The sequence below is a fragment of the Musca vetustissima genome, unplaced genomic scaffold (assembly GCF_032173495.1).
Source record: "Musca vetustissima isolate MV318-11 ecotype Yass unplaced genomic scaffold, APGP_CSIRO_Mvet_v1 utg17337, whole genome shotgun sequence".
NCBI classification, from domain to species: Eukaryota; Metazoa; Arthropoda; class Insecta; order Diptera; family Muscidae; genus Musca; species Musca vetustissima.
This window is the reverse complement of record NW_026880320.1, coordinates 43,083-59,947: the sequence shown is the minus strand read 5'-3', so window position 1 is coordinate 59,947 and position 16,865 is coordinate 43,083. Positions and strand designations below refer to the sequence as shown.

General features: G+C 34.3%; 2 protein-coding genes across 2 annotated transcripts; one reads left to right on the top strand and one right to left on the bottom strand.

Moving 5' to 3' along the window:
* Nucleotides 1-7,490: 7,490 nt before the first annotated feature.
* Nucleotides 7,491-8,587, bottom strand: LOC133325878 (zinc finger protein 723-like; the record flags this gene model as incomplete). Its single annotated transcript, XM_061534578.1, has 2 exons — nt 7,491-7,541; nt 7,610-8,587. Coding segments are annotated over 2 exons (1,029 nt in total), but the record flags the coding sequence as incomplete, so codon positions are not given.
* A 5,574-nt stretch (nt 8,588-14,161) lies between these two features.
* LOC133325877 (uncharacterized) lies at nt 14,162-15,839 on the top strand. Its single transcript, XM_061534577.1, has one exon. It carries the CDS (start codon nt 14,187-14,189, stop codon nt 15,837-15,839), a length of 1,653 nt encoding a protein of 550 aa, XP_061390561.1. The 5' UTR covers nt 14,162-14,186.
* The last annotated feature ends 1,026 nt before the right edge of the window (nt 15,840-16,865 follow it).

Below are 16,865 nucleotides of genomic sequence, written 5' to 3'. Positions count from 1 at the left end.
AAATGGACGAATCCGATTCCTCTTCCATCAACGAGAAATCCCCTACTAGATTCACTGATTCCCGCACATTACAATATTTAGTCCATTGTCCACTCGTTCCCTAAACTTAATTCACAATTGTCCGATCTGCAGTTTAAGGAATATATTATACCACATATTGGCTATTATAAAAAATCAAATGATCCGTAAGATATACTACCAGACATTAGATGGTTTGTAGTTCGCACGAAGCTGATCTAACTCATTTTTACCACAGGGAAAGAAAGAGCTAGAACATAGGGATCAAAAAAGTCACTGTAGAATTGAGTCTTTTACCAACGACTGGGATGTCGTCAATGGGGTAAATTATTGAGGAAGAGTGTGAAACCATCGACCATCTAATCTGTAGATGCTCCGTTGCAAGATATATCATTGGTATGGCAGATACACAAAGCTAAAACGTCTAAAGGACTTGTGTTATCTCCCCTGTGGTCGTAAACTTTGTAAAGGAAACAACAAAATGAAGTCGGCTTGAATTCGTGCGCTGCGACTTTATTTATTGAAGGACTAATGAGAACATAAAGGTGTGTTACAAGTAAGGAGGTGAAATTCATAATTAACAAAAACTCAGATCGAGAATTGAGTACACCTAATTAAAATAAAGATAAAATCATCAGGAGTCATAATTCATTAGAGTTTAATTAAATTTAGAGTGAATATATAAAGACAAAAGTTAATTGAAATGAGCATATTGAAATAATAACAAAATTATAGTATTTTTTTTTTTAAATAGAATGACATCTGTCGTGTCATTCCAACCATGGTCACATTTTTGGATCACTTCAGGTGCTACAGGGAAAGCATCAACAGATTATGAAAAAAGGGGCCAAAAAAAGAAGACACGTGTATCGGCGTTTTGAAAATTTACGAAAGTTATTCCCCCTTTTCAAGAATTTTGACAATTTTCGAATTATGATTTCTTGAAATCCTTACATTTTAGGTATATAGTGTCTTCGGCAATATTACTGATAAAATATCGGGGAATATTTTGGTATACAAATTTAACCCTCAACCGACTCATTCAATCCCACTTCCAGAAATGATTGAAAGCTCATTTAAAACGGCAGCAGCAGGTCAGAATTGTCTACAAAATGTTCGCCATAACGTTTTACCTAAGTCTCAGGATAGACCAAAACTCGAAAATCAGCTTATTAGCCCCTCTATTATAATTTTTTGGAATTTCGCGATAATTATCAAAAAAATGAAACTTGACGCACATTGTTATTAAACATTTTCAAATGTAGAAGCTCGAAATAACACTATTTGTTTTATTTATCTGTTTGAATCAGCCAAATTAAAAATTTATTACAAAATAAAAGAACAGTACAACAAAAACAAATGTGGCTCAGTTTATCCATTTCAAATAACTCTTTACACACCTCTTGCTCTTTTAGTCTTCGAAAGAGTCATTTCTTCCAAAAGTTTCCTTTCCTATTTTTCCACATGATTTTCCTGCTACCTAGGCCTTCTATGCAGCCACAACCTATTCACTTCTTCTTCATTCTTTGCCTGCAACGACTGCAACCTTTTTTCAAGGCAACCATTGGCATCTTCCGTTGTTTTAAGAGCCACTTCCACCTTCCTATTTCTTGCAGGTAACTCCGCCACGTCAAGTCATTTTCCCTCCAATTCTTCATTATAGCCTTCGTATAGCACACAAGCTTCGATGGTCTAAGTTTTCGTCGCTCCTACTCCAATGACGATCGAAGCTTGCCAATTTGCTCTTGGGCTGACCAAAACTCTCCTCTCATTTTAGATTTCTTCTCTATTAGCTTCATCCACTGATCACGAATCGATCTGATCAAGAATTGGCATACTGTATTTTCATGATCAGAATAATTTGTTTAGCCATGTCTGTTGAAACGACACGACAGAGATCGCCATATTTTATAAGAGGCTTGTAATACACCTGCCCCATATAAAAGTCCCGCCAAATCACGGTATTTTGAAGTTTCAGCCGGATTTTTCTGCCGTAGTGGCTGAAATTTACCATTTCGGGTTCTTGTTGGGTTAAAACACTTCTACGCAGAACATTTTAAATATAGGTACATGTTTTGACATAAACCCTCATGTAAATATACCGCCCATTTAATATATTTTTTGGTTGTAGACGTATTTTCCCAATGACGTGGTTGCAATTTGCCAGTTGGGATTGGCCCGTATCTTTACAAACCCCAAATATAAAAGTCCCGCCACTTTCCGATATGCTGAAGATCTTAACCGAATTTTCCTACTTGAGTGTCTGTAATTTAACATTTCCTTTCCTGAGAGGATAAAAAACCTTGTGGCAAACAATTCACAATAGCCTCCAAATAAATATCTCGATCGATTTTAGGTATTTTTAATTAAATTAACGACTTTTTTATTGCTGTACTAAATATATACAATCGTTATTTATAAAACATTATTTCATATATATAATTTCATTTCATAAACATATATAATAAAAAAAAAATATTTTAAAAATTTTAATATTATTCAAATATAAATTCAATATAATCTCTTAGTGGCAACAAATGGGAATCAATATCCGATGTTTCATTAGTAGTTTCTTGCATTGTATACAGAAATGTATATAGAAGATTTTCCAACGAATAATTCCGCAATTTATGATTCGCCACATTATTATTTACTACCCCCTCCAGTTTGAGGTCCCGGAGCTTCATAGAAAAAAATAGCATAACACTTTTATGAAAATATCTATTCTGCAAACATTGTTTATATAATAACTTTCCCTTACGGGAATTCGAAACACAACTAAACATTGAATTCATAAAATTAACAAGCGATGCTTCATTGTTTTTCTCCGCAATTAAGTTACATAAAATTTCTTCAAGTATGGCACATTTCTCGTAAAATACACCATGTGACGCTTCACAAAAGATATAACCCAGTATATTAAAACCTATAGTGGAGATTATCCGCTTAAAGGCAATATTAAATTCTGAAGGCTGTAATAAAAATAAACGTGTTATTATGGCATAAAGTTTGCTATTATTTTCATTGATATTATTAATCGTTTGTAAATTAGGACTTAGTTTAGTGTGACTTGTTTTTTGGAAATTTCGCATTATGTTATCTATAATTACAGCCCTATGTATGGAATATTGTTCATTTTCAACACTACCCAGCACTGCTGGTAATAATATGTTATTAATTCTATAGTTTAACTTATACTCCATTGAATGTGGCGAATAATAATTAGAATTATTTAAGGATACATATTCATATAAATATAATACGGTTTTACAAAATTCCTCAATTTCCTCCGAAGTGGTTTTCGAATCAACCTGTGTTGATATATAATGAACGGCATTGTCACACAATTCCGAAAGTTCATCGCTGGAGAGCTTTGCATTAGAAGTAGTCACCATATTTGTTTATTATATACCGGAAGGGACCTACAATACAATATAATAATTAGTACTTAGTATCAGATATCACTTAGTTTAAAGAAAAATACTTGAAAATCCCTATGTCAAAACCAGGCCCTATATTACAAATATTCTCAAATAAGTTTTGTAAACAACAAGAACTCGTAATTTTGGGGGGAAATGCGGATTAAACTGTCAAAATGGCGACAAAGGGGTGGGTTCTATGTCAAAACATGGATCTATATTGATCACCTTTTTCATAAATGTATGATACCATCTCTCTTAGAACACGGATTCTATTATTACAGCCACTTCGGATGGAAAATGAGGTTAAATCCTTGGTGCCGTACCTTTATATGGAGTATAACATGATTATAGAAAATAGAAGAGTTTTTAGATGTAGCCGGTATTCGACCAGGGATTTAATATTACCCCTATGGACAGATGTCGACACCAGTCTAAATGATATGTACCTATATTTTCGTAGTTAATTAAAAAAATAGATAATACAATGGTCACTGGAATTATGGGGGTTCATATTTCAGAAAGTACATACTTTTTGAAAAACTCTTCTATTTATCGCGTAGGCAGAATTGGCATCTATCTATAGAAGTCTTTTACCTTAGTCGAAGGTCTGTCTGATCAAGAAAAAAAGTATAAAAGTATAAAAAAGTATAAAGTTTTTCAAAAAAATAGGGGTCCAAAATCCAAATTTTTTGGCAGTATCTCCAAAACGGTTTGAGATAACCCTATCATATCACCACTCATTGGAAAGGTATAACCTTTAAAATGATACCCATTTTGTATTAATCGGAACCGTAGAACCGGGTATAACCGGGTACCCGTACCCGAACTTTCGGGTCAAATAACCGGGTAACCGGGTACGTCCCCCAAGAAAAAAAAACATCCCATAATTAGGGTCAAAATACCTACCTCTGGAAAAATGTTCAAAAAATCGGGTCGTTTTTACTAAACTAGAGTCGTTCCCAATCAAACTCTGTGCTACCTATAGTCTAAAGGTTAACATATATTTTGAGTTTAACCATCATGGGTCTCCAATCCTCTATTCGAGATCAACCATAATAAATCATTACTTCAACATTTATTTCCACATATTTCCTTTGCAGTTCATATTTGTATTAAGCCACTGTATTCTTTTGACTGATTCTATAACCTCCAAATAAACCAATCAAAGGCTTAAATGCACTTTACGGACACCTCTCAGATCATTTTGAAATTTTTATCATAGGTAGCCCTTCTGATGCTGATTACAGCAATCAGAACTGGGGGAAATCAGTACTTCCAGAGATATGGGGTTCCAAAGTTCAAAAAAAACCCCCACTTTTTATTAAACATATTTAAGAATACCACTCCGAAACGTTTAGTTTTTTTACAACACATAGTCCTTTTGGAGCTGATTACAACCACATATTTTTTTTTTGGGGGAACTTCGTACTTCCGGAAATATGGAGTTCCAAAATTTAAAAAAAAGCTTATATTGTTATTTGTTTGATTTAAGGATTTTTTCCTTTAGGGACACTTGGATTGTTCTGGATCAGCAGAGGTATGCATAATTTACCTGATTACATAAATATGTTACTATATGGGAGGAAGTCCATACTTTTTTGAGAAATTGGGTTTGGAAAAAATAGGCTGGGGCCGGGGATTTAGTAATGAAACTTATTAAATATGCTTTTAATTTTATACAATCATGTATAACTTTTAAAAAAGAAATAGAAATTAAAAGAGAATTCCGCTCCCGTAGCTCAATTTTCCACCTGTCCATAGGAGATAGTCTTAAATCCCCGACCGAAGGCCGGCTGTTTAAAAAAAATTGAAATTAAAAGAGAATTCTGCTCGCGTGTCCAATTTTCCACCTGTCCATAGGAGAAAGTCTTAAATCCCCGGCCGAAGGCCGGCTATTTAGAAAAAATTGAAATTAAAAGAGAATTTTGCTCGCGTAGCCCAATTTTCCACCTGTCCATAGGAGAAAGTCTTAAATCCCCGGCCGAAGGCCGGCTATTCCGAAAAAATTGAAATTTAACTCAATTTGTTGTCGGATAATAAGTAAGGGTAAAAAATGTAGGTTTTTATTACATTTTGATACCCCATATTTCCGAAGTTCTCCCAAAAAAAAAAATTATGTGGTTGTAATCAGGTCCAAAAGGACTATGTGTTGTAAGAAATTTAAACGTTTCGGAGTGGTATTCTTAAATATATTCAATAAAAAGTGGGGATATTTTTTGAACTTTGGAACCCCATATCACGGGAAGTACTGATTTCCCCCCGAAAAAAATTATGTTGCTGTAATCAGCATCAGAAGGGCTACCTATGGTCTGAGAGGTGTCCGTAAAGTGCATTTGTTCCCAATCAAATTCTATACAATATGAAATTACTTTTGCTTTAATACTTACGAGTTCTTGAGGTTTCAATTTTTATGTTTCAACAATTTAATTAAATTTTATAAATAAATATAGCGCCACTGTAGAACAACTAAATTCCATTGTTTACCTAGTGATGGGCGATAACGCATATGTTATCGAGATTGTCATTAATCGATCGATATTTTGGGGATACTTAAATGTCAACGTATCATCTTTGACTAAATGGCAAATTCAATATTGCATTGGAATAGGGGTGCGCAGAGATAATACTCGGAGAATAAATGAGAAACGCCCATATGAAATGACTTGCTAAAAGAGAACACAGAGAACGAGCTTATTGATCCATGTAAACAAGAGCACCAGGTCCCATGCTTGCGCAGCATTACATTGGAACCAAGACCCTTAGATAATGACGTCTATCTATGAAAATAAGAGCCTGAAGTTATTAGATCCACTAGCCCACTCTGTTTGAAACGTTTGAATTATTACTAGCTATAATTGTTTTATACTGATTAAAGTCACATTAATTTTTTTGGGGATAACTTCATACTTCCGGTGGTATAGGGTTCCAAAATTTTGAAAGTAAGCCCTTTTGATTTTCATTTGCTCGTCTTATGGGGAGATTAAGGGTTGTGCTAAAATTTGAAATTAAAAAAAATCAGATCGCGGAGTCCAGTCTATAGGAGAATTTTTTAAGTAGACGACCGAAGACCGTCTACTTAGCCAACATTTTATATTGATAGAAAATTAATCTCGCGTAGGCCAATTTTCCATTTGTAGGTAGGAGAAACCCTTAAACTTCGGTCGAAGGCCTGCTAATTGCTACTTGAAATTAAAAGAACTTCAAAGTATGAAGTTTTCCACAAAAATAATATTTGGTTGTAATCAGAATGAAAAGGACTTTCAGAGAAAACCCTCAAACTCCGGCGGAAGCTACTTGGAAAAAATTGAAGTTAAAAGAAAAGAATGGGTGAAATTATTGAATTTAAGTTTGTTGTAGGTGCTCGTCGCAATTGTGAATTAGTGTATACGCAGACGAAAAAACAATTATACAAATTTAAAACTCAATACACGAATAAAAGAATATGTTTTAAGGACCAATAGAAACGTTTTATTTTTAAAAGAATATTTTTCCAAGGACCAATCATTATAATAATTTTCTAAGGATTATTCTAAGTATATTAGATCTTATGTGAAACGATTTAAATCAAATATAACACTCATCATTCGATATTCAATTCGGCAAGCTGTGCAAAATTTTGAGTCAATAATTTTAGCGTCTTCGACATGACATCGGTCGAATATATGTGGGACCTATATCTAAATCTGAACCGATTTAAAGCAAAACTGAGACAAGTCATTCTATTCAGTCGGACAAACGTTAAATGTTTGGTATTTACATGAAATCGGACCAAAATATGATTGGGACCTGTATCTAAATCAGAATCGAGTCTCATAAATTTCAATGTTCGACCTTCTTTCAATGATAAATTTGATATTTACTTTATTTAATAATAATAGAGAATTTTTGTTTATAATAAATTTATTTCATTTGTTTTGTACTATAAACATTCATATTATTTATATAAACCACTTCATATTTACATTTTACTTAGCAACTAAAAAAAAGAATACTTATATAAAAAATATTCTAAATTATTAAATTATATACACATATAAATAAAATTCCATACTATTGAAACCATTCCATTATTATTTGTTCGGATGCATTGTCAACGATTATCTGAAAAAAAGAAAGATAACTTAATTTTATACAGCAAAATAAAACACATAAGTAAAAATCACACATACATCTTCTTTTGGCATAATGGTTTGTGTGGCCGCTTCTGTTTCATCCAAATCTGCATCATGCTGATTCGATAATTCATTACTATTACCATCATCATCATCGCCATCTATAAAATCCATATTATTATTATTAGACGATGTTTTGGCATTTCCCGATACTGTTGTTTTATATTTTTTATTCGCGGGCGATGAGGAGGATTCAGAATCTGCCATCGATGAATCCATTTCTATGCCATGTTGTTCTTTCATATGTATACGTAGAGCAAACAATCGTGCATACGATGCACCACATAAATCACAACGATTACTAAGATTTTTATTGGCCTTGTTATTTTTACTGTGCGTTTTCATATGCACCTTAACCGCATACATTGAGGAAAACGGGCGATTACATTCGGTACAATTAAATGGTTTCTTGTGACTATTCCGATGACCACACAATTGGACAGAGGTACGAAAACCTTTGCCACACTCCTCACATTTATATTGGCGCTCAGTATCATGGGTTTTCAAATGATGTACATAAACCGATTGCTGTTTAAAACGTTTATTACAAATGGCACACACATATGGCCGGATATCGGTATGTGTTCGCAAATGCAGGGTAAGTGAATATGAGACACGAAACGACTTGCCGCATACTTCACAATTATAGGGTTTTTCGCCAGTATGCACCCGTTCATGTTTCACCTTTTCATACGGCCGTTGAAATTCTTTGCCACAATATTGACAGGCATGTTTTTTATTTGGATTTTGGGAGATTTCTCCGCTACCAACTATATCAGATGATGTTGGGGGGTTTGATGTTGCCGCCGTCACATGATTGTTGTTGTTGCTGTTATTGTTTTTGGTTTCATAATGCATTTGCATATGCATTTCATAGTCTCGTATATTATAAAATTGCTTATTGCATTTGCTACAATTATACTCCTCAATATTTTGATGCATATTTTTGTGGATACCCAAGAGGCGTTGATCAAAACTGTAATATAGATTGAGAAGTGATTTAATTTATATTTCTTGGATAAAAGAAATTTGCAGCTTACCTTTTATTACAAATTTCACAAAAGAATTGATTCAGTTCATTATATTCGGGTAGAGCTCCAGCTGGCAGGGCTTCTTGTATTGATTTCACGGAAGGATCATTGTGCATTTTCATGTGCAATCTATAATAGATGTAATTGAAAATTATAAAAAAAAATTGTAAAATGTATGAAGCCATATATGGCAGGCCTTTATAAAGAACCAAGGAGTTTATAAAGATCAAATGGTCTTTATAAAGACCAATTGATCTGTAAGGAGACCACGGGTCTTCATAAAGAGCCATTGGTCTGTATAGAGACCACGGGTCTTTATAAATACCAAAAGCTTTTATAAAGTCCTATTTTCCTTTATTTTCCTAACATCCATTTCAACATTTGAAATAAATTTTTTACTTACTTTAAATTTTTCGGTGTTCGAAAGATGGTATTGCAAATTTCACATTTAACCGGCTTTGGGGGAACAGCACCTTCTTTAACACGTTTATGTAGCCTCTGGTGGTTATACAAAGAACGCAAATTTGGATAACTTTTCTGGCATATATCACAGGTAAATAATTCTTGGCCATTTGTCTTTAAGGGAATTAAATCCTAGAAAGACAAACAAACAAATTTTTAGAAATGATAAAAAAATCAAACAAAAATAAATTTTCTTACATTTTGTTCACAATTGGTCATATGATTAATTAGCTCATCAAGTGATGAACACATTTTTTGACAATAACTGCAAATTAAATCATCTTTTTCTTCCTGTGGTAGATCCTCCTCCGCCGCAGGACTTTCTGCGTCTTCATTTACTTTAGTATTACCACAATCATGTTCTTCCGCGGATTTCAAATCGCTAAATAACTGATGGCATTCATAACAGAAATAATGTTCACTTTTTATATCCAGAACATTATTCGCATTGGTCTCATTTGACACAGGATCAGCATGCTTTTGAGGTTGTCTATTCAACTGTATTAAATCCGACATAGTCGAATCATCATTTTCATCATCATCAGCAGCAGCTGGCACAAAAACAACATCATTGGCATCTTTATTATCTTCACCATGCTCTACAATATTTTCAACTAATTCCCATAATTTATCCTGAGTTTGTTCTTCGTTTTGTAGAATTTCAGATTGTTGTTCAACGGCAACAAATTGTTCATGTTGCTCCACAATATCTTCTATAACATGATCATCATCAGCATCATCTTCTTCTGCGGGTTTTTCGTTTAACAATTCAATACCGGGATGTTGTTGTAGGAAATCATTAATATCCCTATATTCCGAACAACATTCATGACAGAAGTAGCATTCCTTTATAAGACCCTGTTCCGTGATGATTTCTTTCATTACTAAATTATGTTTAGACAAATCCTCATTGGTAATATCTTCTGAGGGTCCATAATCGGGTAGAATATGTTCAACATGTTGATCTCCACCCTCCTCTTCAGCAGCTACTGCTACTGCTGACCTTTCACATTCCACAAGTACATGGAAATCATTCAATTGTGAATACTGTTTATTTGCCTCTTCGACGCCAGCAAGGAATTCACCGCTCTCATTGATATTTGCCTCTGTTGTTTCATATCCCAAATTCTCATAGGTGGTATACCAACAATCCTCTGTCCCATTGTTTTCTATAAAATCAACCGTTTCATCTTCTATAAAAGGAATACAAATTTGTTATTAAACAAAAACTTGTTATTCATCAACCACGAGGTTAGTCGGGCATGCCATGTGGCATGCTATGCTACCTACCAGCCATTATTATTAATTTTGGTTTAATAAATATTTCGATATTAATGAAATATTTTAAATAAATAAAACGGTCTATTTAATTTCAAATTCAAACAAATTGTCTTGAAATTCTTATAGAAATCACTTTATTACGCCTAACTTCACGATGATTTTTTTATTTATTTTTTATTGGTGGAAACATATGATTTTGACAACTGCTGTAGCGAAGTCTCATTTTTCTGATATGAGTAATCGTACAGTTATGGGAACGTAAACGTATTCGTAATGTATTGCGGACGTACGCTGCAAACGGTTTCGATAGTACACACATTCTTTATCAGGAAACAAGTAGGAATTTAATCATTTCCGCACATCTTTCTGCTATAATCTCACTAGGTTAGGTTTGGGGGTGTGCAGTCACTTGTGTGGCTGCAGCACTCTGAAACTGTCAGGTCCATTGTGATCATCCACAAAAAGAAAAGTGATAAGGAGAGATCTATAGGGGAGAGAAGAATGGGGAAATAAAGAGAAATGAGAATTTTACAAGAAAATATAAGAAGGTAAGTTATAAATAGTATCGATGGCTATAGAGATCGGACAGAAGATATATTACGTGCCAAGGTTGTACCTTCCCAACCACTTTAGGTTTCTAATTATGCTGTAGATTAGAACAGGTTCAGTTGTTGAGAAGAAGCTAAGACTCGGTGGAAAATGAGCACCCAGTAGTCTGTGCCGCCTGTAAGCCAGGGCTGGGCAGTGATACAGAAGATGCTCAATTGTCTCCGTCTCCTCTTCGTCAACGCAGAGTCTACAGTAATCAGTTGCATCATGATCCCAGTTACTAGTAAAGGCCCTGATATTGCAATGACCAGTAATGATTCCTGTTATTACTCTTATTTCAGCGTTGCTCAGGTTCAACAATGAGTGTGTCCTTTTGGTAGACAGAGTCGGCCAAATGGATCTTGACACAATGCACCTAGGTTCGTTGTGCCAAAGTTCATAGGCTAGCATCAATTGCTAGATCTGTGGATTGAGATCCTCGTCTAACTAATTCGTTGCTCTTTCATTACCCAAGATGTCACGGTTTCCTGGTACCCAACACAGCCGATAGTTGTAAGTAAGTTCTTACAAAGCTGTTTTGCACTTGATGTAACAAGCTGGCCTCAGATTTTATATAAAAAGATTTGATGGCTTTAAGAGCCGCTTTACTATCCACGAAGATAGTCACTGGTTCAACGACCTCTGCATCCAGACTTTTTATCTATTCCAAATTGCAAATTGCAAAGATTTCAAAGATTACATGAAATATTGCTGGATATTGCTTGGAAAACACTACAGTAGCAATCCAGCTTGTAAGTTAACTCAAGGCCTAGCCTTTCACAGTAGACGTCAGCCCCTGTACATTCTTCCATCTTGGATCAGTATGTATAGAAAGCCAGACCGTCCAGAGGAGGGTTATTTCGGTTCCAGTCGTCTCTACTAGGAATAACGATCTACATCGATATATATAGTACTTTTTTTAATCTTGGGGACAAAAATCTCCATGTCAAACAGTATTAATATCGATATATGTTTTTTCGTAGTATTAAAAATAAAAAACAAAAAAAAGAGAATTCTGAAAAATTCAGTGTAGTGTCCATGGTACAATAATACAAGGTAGGACAGCTTGAGGTGAATAACAAAAAAACAACTATGCACGTGTGGCTTCTTCTGCCAAAAATAAAATAAATATACGCAACAAGTGTTTGTATTTATTTGACATTTTTTTAACACAAAACTAAAAACGCGAAAAATGAATGAAAGGTTATGATTTCTTCCCAAAAACCAGTAGGGAATACCATCAAATATTCGTTTCATCCATAACAAAGTAATTACTTCCAGACGAACATGTTAAACACATAATTTTCATTTCAATTAAACTTGAATATTTTTCAATATTTTGAATTTATTTGACATTGTATTCAAAACAATACACACACATACACAAAATATGTATTTTGATTTGATGGAACAAGCCACCTTGAGAAAAAATTGTAATCAGTTGGTAGCTGTGCCCTACCTTGTAATAATTATACCATGTTAGTGTCTAAAAACGTCAAATACCCAAAAATTAGAAATACTATGACAGAAGAAGCCAATACCTACATAGTTCCTTTTTTATAAACTTCAAGCTTTCCTGCCATGTATTATGGTACCATAGTTATATCTAAAAAATTGCCTATATAGAAAATGTTCTGCAAAGATATTTTCACTCTCCAAGAAACCACCATAATGAATTACAGCTACTTCGGTGAAAAATGCGGTTAAAACCTTTCAAAACCAAAAATGATGATTGGGAAATATTGGATTGGAAATTTCGTGCAAAGTCATTGTTCACCCAACAAGAACCCGGTACCAGAAATTACAACCCCTTTCACTGGGGAAATAATTTTTAAGGTACTGTCCTCGCGTTATATTTTGTAAAACCTCCTTTTTATTATTCTAAACATATTTGGGATGTTTTAAAGTCGCGACGACTATATTAAATACTCTCATTGTGTGGTTAACCGTAATGGTAACTATAAAAAGACCAAACTATGTTCAATGTAATGATTTTTCTAAAATAATAAAAAGCAAAATACTTTTTGTTGATAAACATTTTTTGGTTGGTTTAGATTTTGGCAGATATCTTCGAGACCAATAGATCTTTCGCAGTGATTCTTGCAGAAATACGATCTAAATATGTCCACAAACATATTACATCATTCATAATTCATTTTAAATCCTTAGAATGCTGGCTTTATGCGAATGTATTGGAATTTTGTTACATTTGTACTGACGCAAAATACTTATTACCCTCACTGTATATTCAAATTTAATTGAAAATTATGTTTTACAGCGTTCGGCTGAAAGTTATTACTTTTTTATGAATTAAACAAACATTTCATGGCATTTCATAATGGATTATGGAAAGAAATCTTAACCTTTCATTCATTTTTCTCGTTTTTCGTTATATATTGAAAAAATGTCACATAAACACAACAACCTGTTGTGTATATTTATTTTATATTTGACAAATTTAATTTTTTGAAAATTGATTTTTTACTACATGCAATAATACAAGTTGGAGAGTAAATTACTTATGTGTGGCTTATAGATTAAACAAACATTTCATTTTTTCACCAAAACTGCATACTGGATTATGGAAAAAATGCATAACCTTTCATGTTTGTTTTCCATAACAAAGTTTTTCGTTATATATTAAAAAATTTTCACATAAATTTGAATATATTATTTTATTTTATATTTGACATAATATTCAAAACATTACACACACAAAATTTGTTATTTGATTTGATGGAACAGGCCACCTTGAGAAAAAAATTGTAATCAGTTGGTAGCTGTGCCCTACCTTGTAATAATTATACCATGGTTGTACTATGCTAGGAACTCATATGTTTGGTTATTTATAGGGCGCTAGGACATTTCCTCCGAAACCCTCTCTTTAGACCCACTGAATGTGACTATTTCTCTAATTGCCCCACCAAGCCTTAAAATTCTTCATGTTTCAGTAACGATACTATATATCCCTACTTTGAGATGTGTTGCATTATCACACGGAACGTAACGTCAAATTACGTTCCACTAACTCTGTATTTACGATTACAGCAACAAAGAAAAACAAACCAATTGCCAAACAAACAAAACTCACCACAGCAATTAAATTTGTTTTTAAATATTGAAATAACTTCGTTTATGTAGAAAATTGTATAGAAATAAATTAAATAAAGCCCCTCATACGAGTGCAATAAGTTCGAGACACACAATCAAACATGTACCAACCCGAAACGGAGGATATGCTGCCGAGAATGGCACCAAAACCCAGTGGTTCATCAATAGGCGCCAATGAACCTTTAGTTCGTCCACAAGTACCAGAAGTTTCAATACTTTTTGGACAACAACAGGCGACCAATAATATGCAACAACACCAAACACAACCTCCAACTATGCAACAGCCACAACAACAGACTACATCATATGCAGCATGGAAAAAGCAAATGTTACCAAAAGTGACATTTCCCCCATCCCTGGCAATGGGTCCCGAAGTGGCAACAAGTCGTGCAGATGCTGTAAGCAGCAATAATAATCAAATGCAAGGAGGTTTGAATTCCGTTTATCCTCTGAGATCTCAGGTAAATCAAGTAATGCCAGCAACCTCCACCAATGGATATATGGGCAACGCCTACTCCTCGGCGCCAAACACAAATGAAAATTCAAATGTGTACATGATTAGTAATGGTATGGCTGGAACCAATCCTACAACGTATCGTAAGAGTATGGATAACTGTGGTGTATATCAACCAACAACTCAGCAACTCCAGTCTGCCTATAGAAGGTCAATGGATATGCCACAGATTCCACCAAACTACCACAGTCCCCGAGATGTTTTGACAATTTGTGCGGGTACACAAACGGATGCCATGGCTTCTTCCCCTCCCCCACTAGGTGTGCCCAGCAATATTGCCACAAAACAAGATGTTGACGATCTGAAACAAATGGTACAAGAACTTAGACACGAACAGCATTGCCTGGCCCAATTGATGGAAAAGTTTTTATGTTCACAATTCAATAGGACACCCAATACAGATTGTAAAGATATTGGAATACAGGTGAATACTGAAATAAAAGAAGGTTCTCCCATCACAAATGGTCATACTCCACTTCCGGCGGTGGCAACAAACAGAATTGTACAACAATTGAAACAAAGTCCAAATGTTTTACAAACCCCAAAGGGCAAGCCTATGGCACAATCGACTACATATCGTCCAAATTCACCACAATCAAATCGTCTACAAGAATATCAACAACCAGAGGCAGCTCCCGCGATTTCCATGCCCAAAACACAATCTACCACAAATTATCCCGAATGGAGCAATCCACAGTTGGCTGCTTTATTACCCAAACCATCGACCGACAAAAGTTTAATGATGAATGAGCTGGCCTTAAAATATTTACCCAACGAAAAACTTGCCGAACTTTTAAAAGATCTAAATATGGGTTGTCCTACACAAAAACCAATTCCAGAAGCTATAACTCCTGCAGCACCCCTTCGTAACATAGACAATTTTGAACGTGGACCATCAGATATATCAAATGCATCATATAAATATTTGAAAAAATATCGCCTACTACCCGAAGATCATATTGAAGATTGTGAAAATGAGAATCCCCGCGAAGCTGCTAATTGTACTCCAGCCATGAATGTACAACAACAGTTTGGCACGCCATCAAGGTCACCTATACAACAGAGACAGAATGCAGTGTATGCAACACCCAAAGCATGTTCACCGTATCAACAGCAGCATCAACTTGGTAGTGCTGGTAATCGCTTGCCGCAATCGCCATTGGCGAGAAATGATGGAACGCCAAGAAATAATCATATGCTTGACTTGGAAAATATAAAACATCAACCAAAATTTTTGTAAAATGTTATATGTAGCTAAATAAAGTGAGATAGATTTTAGGAAATATTTGTATTGATTTATTTATTAAATTTTTAAAGGCCTTGTATGCAAATAATGTTATTAAATTATTAAATGATCTTCAAGATATCTTTAGTACTACTTTTTATAACCTCCACCATGAGGCGGACATTTAAAATATCTAAATTTACATTAACAATTCGGATGAAAACGTGCCCAAAATTTCGAAATGTGGTAGATTATGGTAGATCTAATTCAAAGGGAAACATGCTCAAAATTCGGAAATTTGGGAGTTACCGTCATATGGGGGCTGTCCCATAAAATGGGCCAATATTGATCATTTTTGGTAGAAAGGGTAATACAGTATTCCAAACCCAAAATAATAAAATTACAGTCAATTTTGTTGAAAAAGTGTCTATACTCCTCAAAATACGAAATTCGGGAGGTATCGTTGTATGGGAGTTACCGCAAAAGGTGGACCAATCTGGATAACTTTTGACAGAAATATGTGTTACCCAATGAGAACTCAAAATAACGGTTGAAAAACATGCCAAAAATCCCTAAAATACCGAATATTTTGAATATAGGGGGTCTACCATATAACTTGGACCGATATATTTTCGTGTGTCAAACATCCTTTATCCCAAATATTGCATACTCTATCGTGAGTTCAACATGAATAATTCGAATTAGAAGTTTATTCTTATCAAGAATAAAAGTATTCTTTATGGAGTTCCGATGACTATTTCGAGGTTTTGCAAACGGAATGACATATTTAATATACACTGGTGGCGCGCATAAAATATTCAACTTATTTATTTTTATTAATAAAAATCCTTTTTACAACATTTTACGACAGTAATAAAAATGACAAACTAAATAGCAAGTATTAGCATATGGATATTCATATATTTTATGGGGTCTAAAACGACTATATAGAATAAAGAATCCTTACAGAATGGGCCAAAATAAAGACATTTTGCATTTAAAATATTTTTAGTTGGGCCCATGTACAAGAATACACAGTAG